Source organism: Mytilus trossulus, chromosome 1, assembly GCF_036588685.1.
Source record: "Mytilus trossulus isolate FHL-02 chromosome 1, PNRI_Mtr1.1.1.hap1, whole genome shotgun sequence".
In the NCBI taxonomy this organism is placed as follows: Eukaryota; Metazoa; Mollusca; class Bivalvia; order Mytilida; family Mytilidae; genus Mytilus; species Mytilus trossulus.
In genome coordinates this window covers 68,252,985-68,269,232 of record NC_086373.1, presented here as the reverse complement: position 1 = coordinate 68,269,232, position 16,248 = coordinate 68,252,985, and the positions used below count along the sequence as shown (strand labels likewise).

The 16,248-nt window shown below is 33.0% G+C and overlaps 1 protein-coding gene across 1 annotated transcript; it reads right to left on the bottom strand.

The window, feature by feature from the left end:
* Positions 1 to 8,574: 8,574 nt before the first annotated feature.
* LOC134683144 (3-hydroxyacyl-CoA dehydrogenase type-2-like) lies at positions 8,575 to 14,530 on the bottom strand. Its single transcript, XM_063542263.1, has 5 exons — positions 14,415 to 14,530; positions 12,273 to 12,437; positions 11,653 to 11,817; positions 9,545 to 9,782; positions 8,575 to 8,844 (listed from the first exon to the last, which is right to left on the bottom strand). Exons 1-5 carry the CDS (start codon positions 14,433 to 14,435, stop codon positions 8,654 to 8,656), a joined length of 780 nt encoding a protein of 259 aa, XP_063398333.1. The 5' UTR covers positions 14,436 to 14,530; the 3' UTR covers positions 8,575 to 8,653.
* Between the last annotated feature and the right edge of the window lie 1,718 nt (positions 14,531 to 16,248).

The window sequence follows — 16,248 nt, the reverse complement described above, 5'->3', positions numbered from 1 at the left end:
AATATATTATTCATATAGAAGTTCAGACTATTGTTAGAATTAATAATTCAAGTATCACATCGTGATCTGGTTTATTTGGATTCTGTTCGTGTGACACGATCGAATATGGATTTTACTCAACAATAAACAGTTGTGAGATGCGAACACTGATTTTTGTTTTAATTGTAACATTTTCATGTGTTTCCCGTTTAACCAGACATTTGCGGAATGGTATATTGTCATTGGCATACGTTTACAAGACGGGACATAGGCTTAAAATAAAGTAAATTAATGCAATAAAATATATTTGTTTAAAATACATGAAGCGGTTTAAAGATTATTGGTTTCGACCAAAGTCAAAGGAAACCAGGTCCCCAAAATATATTTACAGAGTACAAGTGTACAGTTGACAAAAACTTTTACTCTTATCAATGATCAATGAACAAATCTAAGCTTAGATTGGATTTTCTCATTGTTGAAGGCCGTACGGTGACCTGTAATTGTTAATGTTTGTGTCATTTTGGTCTTTTGTGGATAGTTGTCTCATTGGCAATCATACCACATCTTCTTTTTTATATTAGATTAACCCGTGTAGACGTTTAAAAATGTGACAATTTTACAAAAAGGTTGTCAATTGGTAATATCGAAATATTTAAAACGTACAGATGATGGAAAACATAGACATTTCTGCTGACTTTTTAGTACAACTCAATAAATATTTCAACGAAAACAGTTTTTGGGCCAATCGTCTTAAGCTACATTCTGTTCAAAGATCCCTTATACATGTTATCATGCCAATGTATAATATTGTAAAATGCCATTGTTCCCTTTTAAACAACTCCTGGTTGTCAACGAAGCCATGTGTTTTGTCATATCATTCGAGGCTATCGTCATGAACTACATGTTGCACTGAAATCGTTTGGACTTCAAATTCAACAATAATTAATTCATTGTAGAAAATAATATTGTCACCAAGAGAATCTGTATTAAAATCAAAACCTTTCGATGTACCTTTCCTCTTTTACTGATTATTTTCTCGTCATTTCTCTACGGTATTCAGAGCCTCTTGTTGAATTGATTAAACCATGTGATTGATAGCATTTGACCTGGAAGCATCTTTGATCTGTACAAACTTTTACAAGGTACACGTGTAAAAAAATCATTCAAAGTGCATCTTTAAACTTTTTAATGACCATAATGAAAGCGTTTAGCGTTCCAATCTTGATAATACTACCTAACAATTTTATGTAAAAGCCTTTAAAATACAACTCTTCTGTTTAAGATACGAGATAAGACACCTTTCACTTTAAGCAATTGTATTGACGTCAAACTAATTATGCAAACTGGGGTTTCGTAAGGGAATCAATTAAGAGGTACATCTAATTGTTTTCACAAAGATTTCAGTAATTTTCAGCATATTGATTTACTACAAATTTCTAATTCGTCTGTATTTTAATAATTTCGAAAGCATTGCTTAGAGATTATAATAATATCCTGTACCGGATGTGACACCCAAAGCACAATGGATACACTAAACAAAAGACCTTTATAAGATACCAAACACAATGTAAAAAAAAATGAACCAAATTAAATTAATATCAAACAAAATTATATAACGAATTGATATATCATCATGCAAATATCAGGTAAGAACAATCAATCAGAATAAAAGCTAAGGACAGCCGTCACACAAAAGTTCATGATTTCAAAACAAGTAGATCTTGAATGGCTCACCTGACAAAAAAGAAGTTTGGATATTTATTTTCAAAATTTACTGCAATAGGTTATATAAGTTTCGTTGGTGTCCTTATCTAGCTGATAATGTTGTTTGTGGTTTTCAAGAAATATGATACAATGCATAAAATGTGTAAACATTGTCATTTAATAGTTATAACTTCCAAAAGAGTAAATTTACGTTTTGATAACGATATGTTTTGCAGATCTTATCTTGCTCTATAATGTATTATTCTTTACAAGATATTTCAAACAAGAGGCTATTAAAACTCAGAATAGCTCACCTGTTTAAGACATTTTTGTTGACGATTTTTCTGGTTGCCACTTATTTTACAAAATAACAAACAAAATTACCATCTATACAACATAAACATAAAGCCAAAAAACCAAAAACAATGAATGGGTACTATTCCTATAATTTTGAAAACTAATAAGAAAGGAAAATTGCTAAAGCAAAATGGTACCTACACAAGAGCAACAGAAATACAAATGATTCCAAAACGTTTGGATGATCCGAAATGACGATATTGGACTAATGTTAGTGTTTTAAAAGTGTCATTTTAATCTGCGTTTGTTTTAAGGACACCAGCAGTTCTTATTGAAACATTTTAGGATCCAGTACAGAGTTGTATAGTGAAAGAAGGACACCAGTAGTTCTTATTGAAACATTTCAGGGTCCAGTACTGAGTTGTATGGTGAAAGAAGGACACCAGAAATTCTTTTTGAAACATTTCAGCACTTTGGTGTTGACATGAATATCAATTATGTGGTCATTTTTATAAATTTCCTGTTTACAAAACTTTGAATTTTTCGAAAAACTAAGGATTTTCTTATCACAGGAGTAGATTACCTTAGCCGTATTTATCCCAACTTTTTGGAATTTTGGATCCTCAATGCTCATCAACTTTGTATTTCTTTGGCTTTACAACTATTTTGATATGAGCGTCACTTATGAGTCTTATGTAGACGAAACGCGCGACTGGCGTACTAAATTATAATCCTGGTACCTTTGATAACTCGTAAGATCTAGTCCTGAGATGTATAGTGAAAGAATGACACCAGTAGTTCTTATTGAGACGTTTTATGATCCAGTACTGAGTTGTATAGTGAAAAAAGGACACCAGCAGATCTTCTTGAAACATTTCCAGATCCAGTATTAAGTATTATGGTGAAAGAAGGAAACATCAGTTCTTCTTGAAACATTTCAGGATTCAGTTTTGTGTTGTGTGGTTAAAAGATACCAGCAGTTCTTCTTGAAATATTTCAGGATCCAGCATTAAGTGGTATAGTGAAAAGACACCAGCAGTTCTTATTGAAATATTTCAGGGTCCAGGTTTGAGTTGTATAAAGAAAGGCCACCAGCAGGTCTTATTTAAACATTTCAGGATCTAGTACTAATATGAATGGTAAAAGAAGGCCACCAGCTGTTCTTATTGAAACATTTCAGGATCCAATATTACACCAGCAGTTCTTATTGAAACATTTCAGGATCCAATATTACACCAGCAGTTCATATTGAAACATTTCAGGATCCAGTATTGAGTTGTATGATGTGAGGACACCAGCCTTTCTTAATGAAATATTTCAGGATCCAGTATTGAGTTATATGGTGAAAGAGACACCAGTAGTTTTTTCTTGAAACATTTCAGGATCCAGTATTGAGTTATATAGTGAAAGAGACACCAGTAGTTTTTCTTGAAACATTTCAGGATCCAGTATTGAGTTATATAGTGAAAGAGTCACCAGTAGTTTTTCTTGAAACATTTCAGGATCCAGTATTGAAATGAATGGTGAAAGAAGGCCACCGGCAGTTCTTCTTAAATCATTTCAGTATTCAGTTTTGAGTTGTATGGTGAAAAGACACCAGCAGATCTTCTTGAAACATTTCCAGATCCAGTATTAAGTATTATGGTGAAAGAAGGAAACATCAGTTCTTCTTGAAACATTTCAGGATTCAGTTTTGTGTTGTGTGGTTAAAAGATACCAGCAGTTCTTCTTGAAATATTTCAGGATCCAGCATTAAGTGGTATAGTGAAAAGACACCAGCAGTTCTTATTGAAATATTTCAGGGTCCAGGTTTGAGTTGTATAAAGAAAGGCCACCAGCAGGTCTTATTTAAACATTTCAGGATCTAGTACTAATATGAATGGTAAAAGAAGGCCACCAGCTGTTCTTATTGAAACATTTCAGGATCCAATATTACACCAGCAGTTCTTATTGAAACATTTCAGGATCCAATATTACACCAGCAGTTCATATTGAAACATTTCAGGATCCAGTATTGAGTTGTATGATGTGAGGACACCAGCCTTTCTTAATGAAATATTTCAGGATCCAGTATTGAGTTATATGGTGAAAGAGACACCAGTAGTTTTTTCTTGAAACATTTCAGGATCCAGTATTGAGTTATATAGTGAAAGAGACACCAGTAGTTTTTCTTGAAACATTTCAGGATCCAGTATTGAGTTATATAGTGAAAGAGTCACCAGTAGTTTTTCTTGAAACATTTCAGGATCCAGTATTGAAATGAATGGTGAAAGAAGGCCACCGGCAGTTCTTCTTAAATCATTTCAGTATTCAGTTTTGAGTTGTATGGTGAAAAGACACCAGCAGATCTTCTTGAAACATTTCCAGATCCAGTATTAAGTATTATGGCGAAAGAAGGAAACATCAGTTCTTCTTGAAACATTTCAGGATTCAGTTTTGTGTTGTGTGGTTAAAAGATACCAGCAGTTCTTCTTGAAATATTCAGGATCCAGCATTAAGTGGTATAGTGAAAAGACACCAGCAGTTCTTATTGAAATATTTCAGGGTCCAGGTTTGAGTTGTATAAAGAAAGGCCACCAGCAGGTCTTATTTAAACATTTCAGGATCTAGTACTAATATGAATGGTAAAAGAAGGCCACCAGCTGTTCTTATTGAAACATTTCAGGATCCAATATTACACCAGCAGTTCTTATTGAAACATTTCAGGATCCAATATTACACCAGCAGTTCATATTGAAACATTTCAGGATCCAGTATTGAGTTGTATGATGTGAGGACACCAGCCTTTCTTAATGAAATATTTCAGGATCCAGTATTGAGTTATATGGTGAAAGAGACACCAGTAGTTTTTTCTTGAAACATTTCAGGATCCAGTATTGAGTTATATAGTGAAAGAGACACCAGTAGTTTTTCTTGAAACATTTCAGGATCCAGTATTGAGTTATATAGTGAAAGAGTCACCAGTAGTTTTATCTTGAAACATTTCAGGATCCAGTATTGAAATGAATGGTGAAAGAAGGCCACCGGCAGTTCTTCTTAAATCATTTCAGTATTCAGTTTTGAGTTGTATGGTGAAAAGACACCAACAGTTCTTCTTGAAACAGTTCAGAATCCGGCATTAAGTTGTATGGTGAAGGGACACCAGCAGTTCTTATTGAAACATTTCAGGATCCAGTTTTGAAATGAATGGTAAAAGAAGGCCACCAGCAGTTCTTATTAAAACATTTCAGGATCCAATATTACACCAGCAGTTCTTATTGAAACATTGCAGGATCCAGTATTGAGTTGTATGATGTAAGGACACCAGCAGTTCTTAATGAAATATATCAGGATCCAGCATTAAGTTGTATGGTGAAAAGACACCAGCAGTTCTTATTAAACCATTTCAGGATCCAGTATTAAAATGAGTTTAAAGAAGGCCATACACCAGCAGTTCTTATTGAAACATCTCAGGATCCAGTATTGAGTTGTATGGTGAAAGAAGGACACCAGCAGTTCTTCTTGAAACATTACAGGATCCAGTATTGAAATGAATGGTGAAAGAAGGCCACCAGCAGTTCTCATTAAAATATTTCAGGATCCAATATTACCCCAGCAGTTCTAATTGAAACATTTCAGGATCCAGTATCGAGTTTTATGATGTCAGGGCACCAGCAGTTCTTAATGAACTATTTCAGGATCAAGTATTGAGATGTATGGTGAAAAAAGAACACCATCAGTTCTTCTTAAACATTTCAGGATCCAGTATGGAAATGAATGGTGAAAGAAGGCCATCAGCAGTTCTTATTGAAATATTTCAGGATCCAATATTATCTCAGCAGTTCTAATTGAAACATTTCAGGATCCAGTATTGAGTTGTATGATGTAAGGGCAGCGGCAGTTCTTAATGAAATATTTCAGAATCCAGTATTAAGCTTGATGGTGAAAGGACGACATCAGCAGTTTTTATTGAAATATTTCAGGATCTAGTTTTGAGTTGTATAAAGAAAGGACACCAGCAGTTCTCATTGAGACATTTCAGGATCCAGTATTAAAAAGTAAGATGAAAGGACACCAGCAGTTCTTCTTGAAATATTCCAGGATCCAGTTTTGATATTTATGGTGAAAGGACAACAGCAGTTCTAAATGAACTATTTCAGGATCCAGTATTTTAGTGTATTTAGCAGTTCTTCTTAAAACATTTCAGGATCAAGTATTAAGTTGTATGGTGAAAGAAGGACACCAGTAGTTCTATTGGAAAATATCAGGTATTCCCAGTCATAGTAAGTATTATAATGTAAACGGAAATATTTATTGAATGCATGCATATATACCAAAAACAAGTTCTCTAAGCACATATTTTTACATTTATTAGGAATCCACAAAAAAATATCATTACAGAATGAGTGATTAATCATTGGAAACTTTAACTTTCAGGTTCTTTTGCCTTATTTTACAAATTATTAATTTGATAAACCTATAACTCGACATCATGGAGCACAAAATTATAAGCGAGTTGATATATGATTTACATTTATTTTTATGTACTTTGTTTGCTTTTCATTTATTAATAAAATGCTCCACAGAGCGCAGCTTTATACAACTGCAGAGAGAGGTTGAACTCTAAAGAATTGGGACAATTATGGACACAACAATCAATTTTGATACAGCTCTGAATTTGGATTGTGATTAAATATTTGACACAGCATAGGTTTCTGACACAGTATAAATGTGGTCGAATGAACTTATTTTTCTTTTTACCTATAATGGTCCAAAATCTAAATACATGGATTGATTCAACATATCAAAGAATCCCAAGTTTTTAAAAAATCAAACAGTTAAATTTTGGAACCGTATAACCTCAATATGGACCAATTTGATAATAGGGCCCAAAAATTAAAAATCTAAATACATGGTGAGATTAAGCATATCAAAAATCCCATACTTTCAGTTCTTGTTAAAATCAAACAAAGTAAAATTTTTGACTCTTTGACCTTAATGTAGACCAATTTGAAAACAGGACCAAACAAGAATGTGTCCATAGTACACGAATGCCCCACTCGCACTATCATTTTCTATGTTTAGTGGATCGTGAAAATGGGTCAAAACTTTAATTTGGCATTAAAATTAGAAAGATCATATCATAGGGAACATGCGTACTAAGTTTCAAGTTGATGTAACTTTAACTTCATGAAAAACTACCTTGACCAAAAACTTTAACCTGAACTTATCACTATCATTTTCTATGTTCAGTGGACCATGAAATTGTGGACAAAACTATAATTTGGCATGAAAATTGGAAATATCATATCATGGGGAACATGTGTACTAAGTTTCAAGTTGATTGGACTTCAAATTCTTCAAAAACTACCTTGACCAAAAACTTTAACCTGAAGCGAACTGACGCACAGACGGACGAACGAACGGAGTCAGAGACGGAAGAACAAACGGAGGCACAGACCAGAAAACATAATGCCCCTCTACTATCGTAGGTGGGGCATAAGTAGGTGGGGCATAAAAATAAAAATCTAAAAAAAACACAGTTAGATTAGCCATATCCAAGGACCCCAATTATTTGATTTTTGATGAAATCAAACCAAAAGTTTAATTTTGGACCCGTTGGACCTCAATGTTGACCTACTTGATAATGGGGCCCAAAAATCAAAAATCTAAATACATGGTTAAATTTATCATATCATAGAACCCAATATATTCAATTTTTGTGGAAATCAAACAAAGTTTAATTTTGGACCCCAAATTGGTCCTCTTGAAAACTGGGCCATAATAAAAAAAAATCTACATTCATGTTTAGATTCAGCATATCAATGAATCCCTAAAATTCAATTTTGTTAAAATCAAACTAAGTTTAATTATGGACCCCTTGGACCTTAATGTAGACCAATTTGCAAATGGGACCCAAAATTAATAAACTGTTATCACAGAGATATGTCTTTTAATTTCTAATTTTGATAATGCAAATGTTGAAATTAAAATAGCAACGCTTTAACATGTAAGTTTTGAAATATTCAAAGTCGATGAACCATGACTGAAGGTACATGGCTTAACCCTCTGAGATGTGCCACTGCTAAAACAACTGCATACCAAATACAATTGCATTATCATAAGTAGTTACCTTTAAACAAACCTAAACACAAACTAATACATGTGAACTAAGCCAAAGTCAAAAGACCATGTCTGAGGGGCGGGGCAATTTTTTTTTTTAATGGAAATGAGATATGCCAATGCTTATACAACTGCACACCAATTATCATTAACTTAACACTAGTGGTTCCCCTTATACTGACTATACACAAACTAATATATGAAAACTAAGCTAAAATTTCAAAGTCTATAGACCATGACTGAGGGGACAGGGCCAACTAAACTCAGTGGAAATGATTTTTGTCTCACTTGATGGAGTCCTCAAATTTCTGATCTGCCCTGCAAACAGCATTTACAACTATGAAATTAATGTAAATTCATTGACAAATGGAGAAACAGTCAAAGTGCTTGTTCATCATTTTTTGTTTCGTTTATATAAATATCAAATATCTGACCTACAAACATTCACTGAGGAAGGACAGTAATGAATGGGCTAATGAAACAACACACCAACAAATATTATGTCTTTATGTCAATAAAAAATATCACAATATGCATTTTTAATAAAAGTTTGTTATGTTTTCTTCACAAATCATGCCATCATCCTTATTGATCCATCCACTCTTATGACCTCACCATTTAGATATGGGTTTTCTACGATTGTTTGTACCATGTGAGCATATTCATCTGGATCGCCCAAACGTTTTGGGAAAGGAATTGTTGATGCTAAATAAGTCTGAACCTTTTCTGGTAAACTGGCAAGTAGAGGTGTGTTAAATAAACCTGAAAATAGAAGTTTATTTTTAGACCATTATTGACCATCATCAGTTGTAATGTGCACATCAATGAGGAGAATTGACCCACTTAAAATCAGGGTTTCATATTGATGACAATATTTGTCTAATTCTTACACTCTTCCAATTTCTCATTTTAAACCTGGAATTAAAGTGCCAATAAAAAAGTCTGAATGGGCCATAGTCTAAATCATTGATTTTTTGCAACTGAAAACAGCACAAATATGACAAAATGTCTTGAGAATTTTAAAAGTGCCAAATATGAATCCATAAGCTGACATCAGCAGCATTTCTATTCTGAAAAGATTTTAATATTATGAGTGTTAAAACAACTTAAGTTCTAATATCTACGGGCAAAGTTGAACTTAGATGGATTTGCCTTTTTGTATGCCCCTTTTTGTCTGATAACTCCTTACATTTTCAAATACTTTTACATCCTTTGCTTTCCAAGATTTGGCATTCCTGGTGAATGTAAGTTCAGAACTTCCGAATATTACTCTGTCACATCTTATTTTTAAAGCATAATGTTCATTTCAAAACTAAATAAGCATCAACAGTGTCACTTGTCAATCTGAAGGAACTGAACTGATAAGAATACAGAATAAGACCAGGATTTCAAAATATTTTAGCATTATGGATTATTTGGTTACAGCGGATAAATCAAGCTACTGTGACTATTTTTTCCGTACCTGGAGCAATAGTACAACATCTGATTCCTTGATTAGCTAAATCTCTGGCAATAGGTAAAGTCATGCCTACAATGGCTCCTTTACTGGCTGAGTAGGCTGCTTGACCCATCTGACCATCAAATGCTGCCACACTGGATGTGTTGATGACCACACCCCTTTGTCCATCTGCATCAGGTTCATTCTCCCCAATGAGTCCAACTGACAGTCTTATAACATTGAAACTACCAATGGTATTGACCTAAAAAATAGGTGTGAACAAATAATAGTTTAAAGAAATTATGCTTACAATCAATGTGTTGAATACCTTCCTGTACTGTTAATTAAAGTATTTTATTTACTGAAGTGTGGATTCATTCCAGGGAAATTGTACTAATTTCCACGGCTTAGGGAAAATTGTATTTTCTGACATGAATATTTTTTTTTATCATAGTTTTGCTTAAGTCTGCATACAAGCTTGTAGACAAATTTGAATTTTGTTTGAAAATTTTATTGTGTGGTAAACCATGACCAACCAAATCCATGAAAATTGGTACATGTTTAATATGAAAAATAATGAATCCAAACTTTAGTGAACAGTACTATTTGGTTGTGCCTGTAAAGTTTTGTGGATTCAATGGCCAAGCAAAAATTGTTTTCGTCTCAAACAAAAATCAATATAATATTTAAGAACTAAGTCTGTGAAATTCAAAGGGTATCTTAATTCCTGCAATCAGAGGGCAAACTTGCAGATTTCAAAGCTGTATTCAATGAATTCTTCATTACCTAGAATGTTTTATAAGGATGAATAAATATACTTGCAATAGTTAAATTATTAATTTGAATAATTCTTACATTTATATAGTTGAGAGTTATCATGTAGACTTGGGGAAATTTTTTTTTTTTAGATATTAACAGAAAATCTATCTTTTAAATCTATTGTAATTTGACAATTTGCTTAATCTGCTATATTAAAAGGTACTAAAAACCAAATTTACAATTATCCAATAATCCAAGATGGTAATTATTCAATAACTGTTAAATCTCAGACCCCCCTCTGTCATGTAATTATTTGTGATATTTCCATGGGTCATTTAATGAAAATAGCCCTATAAACACTTTTGTATTTCCATTCCATGATGATAATGACAATCTACTCATAAAACTATTGATACAATAATTTTGCATGTGGTCTGAAAAAAAACATAAATAAATATCATTATATAAAACTGTAACCAGATGATTGATTTTATATCTATGTACTATTTAATGACCCTGAGAACAGCTGTATTCCCAGTCAATTTAAATCTCATTAATGTCTTCATACCATGTAATTTTAAAATATTATTTATATTTTTATTTTTATATTTTTATTAAAGATATTTATATTTGCATGTCATTTGGTTGTCAACCAGGAAATACACCTAATGATTTTATTAAAAATTTGACGTCTCTTTTTTAAATGTTGCACATTAAAGTTTTAGCATTTGAAATAAAAGGGTATCATGTGAAGTTCTTAAAAAATTCCCCAATTAGTTTCAACATAGCAAGATTCTAAAATAATCATTAAACTATTGAAAGATGTAAGCATCTAAAATTGAGACAAGTTTTTCTAAATTTCTATTATTTTCTATAGAGATATTTTCACTCACCAGATATTGCAAGGATACCATTTAAGGTGTATTAATTATGAAATTATGAAAAGAAAACTGGGGGTTACTTGTTTTTTTTTCTACTGTTCTCACCGGGTCACTTTTTCAAATTTCCATAGGGGTTTAAACTGGTAACATCTTAAGAGAAATGGATGTCCAACAAATGTCATAATTTCTTTTTCCTACTAATCTATCATAAATCAGTAGGAAAAAGCTAGAGACCAGAACATTGACTATTACAGTGTTCTGAGATCTTCCCTGGTTTTTATGGAGTTTGTGTTGCTTATTCTGAATTTTTCATTGCTGTGTTTTGTGTACTGTTGCTCATCTTTATGTAGTTTGTAGCATTTTTTTTTGCATAGCATTGTCAGTTTGTTTTCGATTTATGCATTTTATGAGTTTAAAATTTCCTTTTGTAATTTTCACCTTGGTATCTGAGAGCCATAAATACATAACTGTGTATACTGTAATATTACTCACTGTTATAACCTCAGCAAAATCTTCCAGATTATGAGGTAGTTTTTTGTTGAAGTTGTAGGTTTTAAAGGCTATTCCAATTCCTGCACAGTTAACAGCAACATCAAGTTTTCCAAATTTATCTTTAGCTATTTCTAAAGCCTTTTTCACATCAGCTTCTGATGTTACCTGAAAAAAAAAATCCAGGTTTATGGTGAAACTTTATACCAATGTTAGTACTCAATAGTCATTGCCAAACACATGATACATGTATAAACTTCACCTAGCTACAGCATGTACATAGGGTTAAAACAATATGACAATCTCAAAGTAAGTTCTATATTTTTATACTAAGACATTTTCATTTTTAAAAGCATATATCAAAAAACACTTTTTTGAAATATTTAATTCTTAATGTTTGTAATATTAGTTTATATATTTTTCATTTTAACATTCCATTACATGTACAATTCTTATCAGATATATATTTTCTGTATCCATGGTCAACCAAGTAACCAAGCCATGAATATTTTCTATATGACTTTTGTCTTTTTTAAATCATCTTCACCAATGAAAATGTCTTATTACTAGCAGGACATATCCTACAGTTGACCTTCAAACATGTCTAACAATTCATAACTTACATTTGTTGGGGAGAATATACAGTTGTCTCCTAAATTGTCAGCAACATCTTTACCAGCTGATTTCTCAAGATCACATAGTATAACTCTAGCACCTTGTTTGACAAATCTTTCTACAGTGGCTTTCCCAAGTCCTGATGCCCCTCCTGTAACCAATCCCACTAGACCCTGAATAAAGAGACTTTTCGTTTTAATAAGAATATAATTTTTTTCAATGGTGCAATCATTTTGTAAGCTAAACATTTGCTAAATGCTCATACATGTATGTATCTATAATGCTCACATATAGCTGTATATTTGTATTCCAATTGAAAGTTCATGTAGAGAGATAAAGTTATAGCAAGTGGCCAGATTAATCGTGTAACAGGAAAGTAATCATTCTGTTGTATGGCAGCATGTCTTTGACTTCTATTTATAAATGTTTAAACCTCTCAGACACACACGGCATGAAACCTTAATTAGTTAAATGGTTGGTCAATATAACATTTTTTTTCATAAGAATTTTCAACATATAACATTTTGCCAAATATTGTAACAAGTTGTATTCCATTTGTTTTTTCATATCTTGTTTTATAATTTACTACTTTATATACTAATATCATATGCATGTAATCATGTAACAAATCAAGCAAATTATCATTTGATTCGACAATTTAATGTAGCCTTTCTGCTGGGTCTATGTTAGCACAATGCATAAAAAAATGAGTGCTCAATAAAATAATTACCAGTACCTGGCAAGGAGAAGAAAGATAACTCTAAACAACATTTAAACTATGAAAGATTTTTTTACCACTATGACATGGTCAATTTCATTTTTTTTTAACCAGCTATGATTTAATTCTGCATTTAGAAAGACTTTGTGGAGTATCTGGTAATTTCTAAGGTGGCAATGCAAGATTTATGACAGTGAAGTAATCTTTTCCATGTCTGGATATAAATATACAACACTACAATGTACATGTACATGATGTAGATTAGCTACACAATACCTGACCAGGCTAAAACAAGGTTGAAGGAACACATAGATTTGAGATGAATATGCTACCATTACCATGATTACACCATTAAAAGAGGTTAGTAAATAAATACTATTTAAAGAGAGGAGGCATTTAAGAGTTTGTGTCCCTCACATGGATCTATGTGCATTTTCACCATGGAAAACAGTAGAACATAATCATGATAATTCATTTTGATTTGTTGATCATCTCCAGACCTGTTGATCATTTTTTCAATTTTCAATTTGGTATCTTTTTACAGTCTATAATATACAAGCACAAGGGTTAATAAATCAGCATGTTTATACTCTGAATTCATTTATTTTCGTAGTTTCTAATCTTTGAGGACTAAGAAAAACTTCGTGGATAGTGGATTTCATGGATTTGTCAATGTCTACATACAACCTTATAGAAGATGTGTAGTTCATTGAAAATTTCAAGATGTCCTAATTATTTGAACTACTCTCTTGTTCACCTTATTGCTATTCACGGCTGACCCGAGAATCTGTTCTGCTGGTGCTTAACTATCATGACTTTTGACCATGTTGACATCATACAACAATCACTTTTCCATTGTGGTGTCAGATATTTTAAATCATGACGTCAACATTTTACGGGAGGGAACCTGTGTGATGTCCAGTAATGGCGGTAAAATAGCGATAAGGTGTATTAGTTTATTGAGAAATCAGAAATTATAAAGATAATTATTTATATATATATATATATAGTGTGTACATGTATTTCACACATCTGTTCCCGTATCATGTTTTTTAATAACTATGAACCAATGATAAAGTCAGCTATAATCAGGTAATATCAAGTCTCGTCAATATATTATATGTTCCTGGCTTCTTAACTCATTCGGTCAGGCTTGTTAGATAGGCAAAATTAAATGAATAGCAAAACATAATTTTCTATGTTTCCATATGCAAGTGCTGGACGGCTTTTCAAAGAATACACGCGCACAGCCAATAAAACTCTTGACAATGTCACCATTTAGACTTTTGATCAATGACATGGGAATGTCAAGTTTTTGTGACGTAAGTAAGTTAATGTGTTAGAATTTGAAAAGTGGATAAATGTGCAACATAGGGAATATGTTTTGGAGTCATTTTAAGCAATACACATGTGTTGTCATCACTCCATTCACCTTTAAATTTCTAATCGGCATGTTTGCAATTTACAAGTCCGAAGTTTACTTCACATGTGTTTACTGATTTTTTTTATCCAATCAGATTACATCTTAAAATTTACTTCTTGTTTCTGTTTGGAAAGATAAAATAAATAAACCACTTCCGAGCTAGTAACAGTTACTAAACACTATACAGAAAATGCAGCAAAACGCAGTGCATAAGTTAGTAAATGCATACTGATTTAAGTTTATTCAACTAGTTTATTTACAAATACTATATAATACTATATTGCTGGTTTGGACTGGATGGATTCCTTTGTATAATTAATTTGATTTAATTATTCAGCTCAGTTGTTGTTAGCAATAAAACATAATATAAGGATTGTTGCTTGAGAAAAAAATATACTGAACTTTCTCAGCGTTGTCCTATATTTCAAGTTTTACCAAATTTGAAAAGTTCTTATTTTACTGTTTAGTTTGGTCTTTGCATTAAACGAAATCGTTTCACAATAACTTGTTGCTGATGTTGCCGTATGTTATTTTTGTTAGATTTAAGGAGATGTGGTATACAGTGAGAGTGTCAGTGAGACAAATCACTATCCAAGTCGCATTTTGCAAAATAAGCATTATAAGTCAATAGTATATTGAATTCACTGATTTATAATTAAGAGATGTTAAAGTAAAATTAGGTCGGTATACTTTTTCATTTGTAGGTTATTGGACAATGGTTGTAAGCACTTTGCGGACTGCTGGGTTGATGAAGGATAAATTTAATTTAAAAAATGCTGACTAACCCCGTCACATTCAGAACCAATATTTCTGCCCAAACCCGACCGAAACCACGTCTATTGCTTTGTGATATCTTGTTTTTCACATTATATATGGGATATTTAGGGACGATTTGGTGTTGCTGATGGCGGATTACCGTTTGTGTTCAACTTTTTCTTCTTCTTCTTCTTCTTCTTCCAATACAGTGCAGTCCTCTAATTGAGTATTATCGCACTATTGCCCATGATGGGTGTGACAACAAAGGTGCAAGAAAATATTTACAGGTGCAAGTTAAAAACAGTCTGATGGTGCGATTAAGGAATACTGCAGCTCAGTACCCCCTGCTTGAAAGCATCTAGTGAGGTACTGTCCACCAAAGGTTGTGGGAGGCTGTTCCATATCCTTATGCTGTCTGGGAAGAAGGAATGCCTGTAGGTTGAAGTTCTGGCATAAGGTACAAGAAATCGTGTTGTGTGTCCTCTTGCTACGGATGATGTAGAGTGCAGCTCTAGCGTTGGTATTGCTACGAGGCCATTTACTATCCTGTACATCATTACTGCTTTGCAGTTGGCCCTCCTCTCGGCTAGTGGTTGCCACTGTAGAGTTTTTAGCATTGATGTTACACTGCTGGTTTGTTGGTAGTTGTTCAATACAAACCGGGCTGATCTTCTTTGCACACTTTCTAATTTCTGAATGTTAAGGTTGGTGAACGGGTCCCAGACTGAGCATGCATACTCAAGCAGTGGTCTTACTAGCGTTGTATAGCATACAGCCTTGGTTTGTTGGGGACAGTGCTGAAGATTTCTTTGGATGAAGGCCCTGGTTGAATTAGCCTTTTTAGCTATACTCTCTATGTGAGTGTTCCAGTTAATAGTTTTATGTATCGTGACGCCTAGATATTTTGCCGAGTCAACCAGTTCTAAATTGTGACCATGAATGTTGTATCTTGTTAGATGTGGTTTGCGCTTGTTGGTAACGCGTAGCAGTTGGCATTTGCTGGGGTGGAATTCCGTTTGCCAATCAGATTCCTATCTGAGCAAGTTGTTCATGTCTTCTTGTAATAACTGCGAGTCTGCATCATTTT

What these genes read in the sequence shown, in the direction of transcription:
- LOC134683144 (XM_063542263.1), bottom strand. Translation starts at nt 14,435, where the DNA reads ATGCCGATTAGAAATTTAAAG. An exon ending in GTATATTCTCCCCAACAAAT is followed by an intron (nt 11,818 to 12,272) that starts GTAAGTTATGAA and finishes TTTTTTTTTCAG; the next exon opens with GTAACATCAGAAGCTGATGT. An exon ending in ATGTTGTACTATTGCTCCAG is followed by an intron (nt 8,845 to 9,544) that starts GTACGGAAAAAA and finishes TTCTATTTTCAG; the next exon opens with GTTTATTTAACACACCTCTA.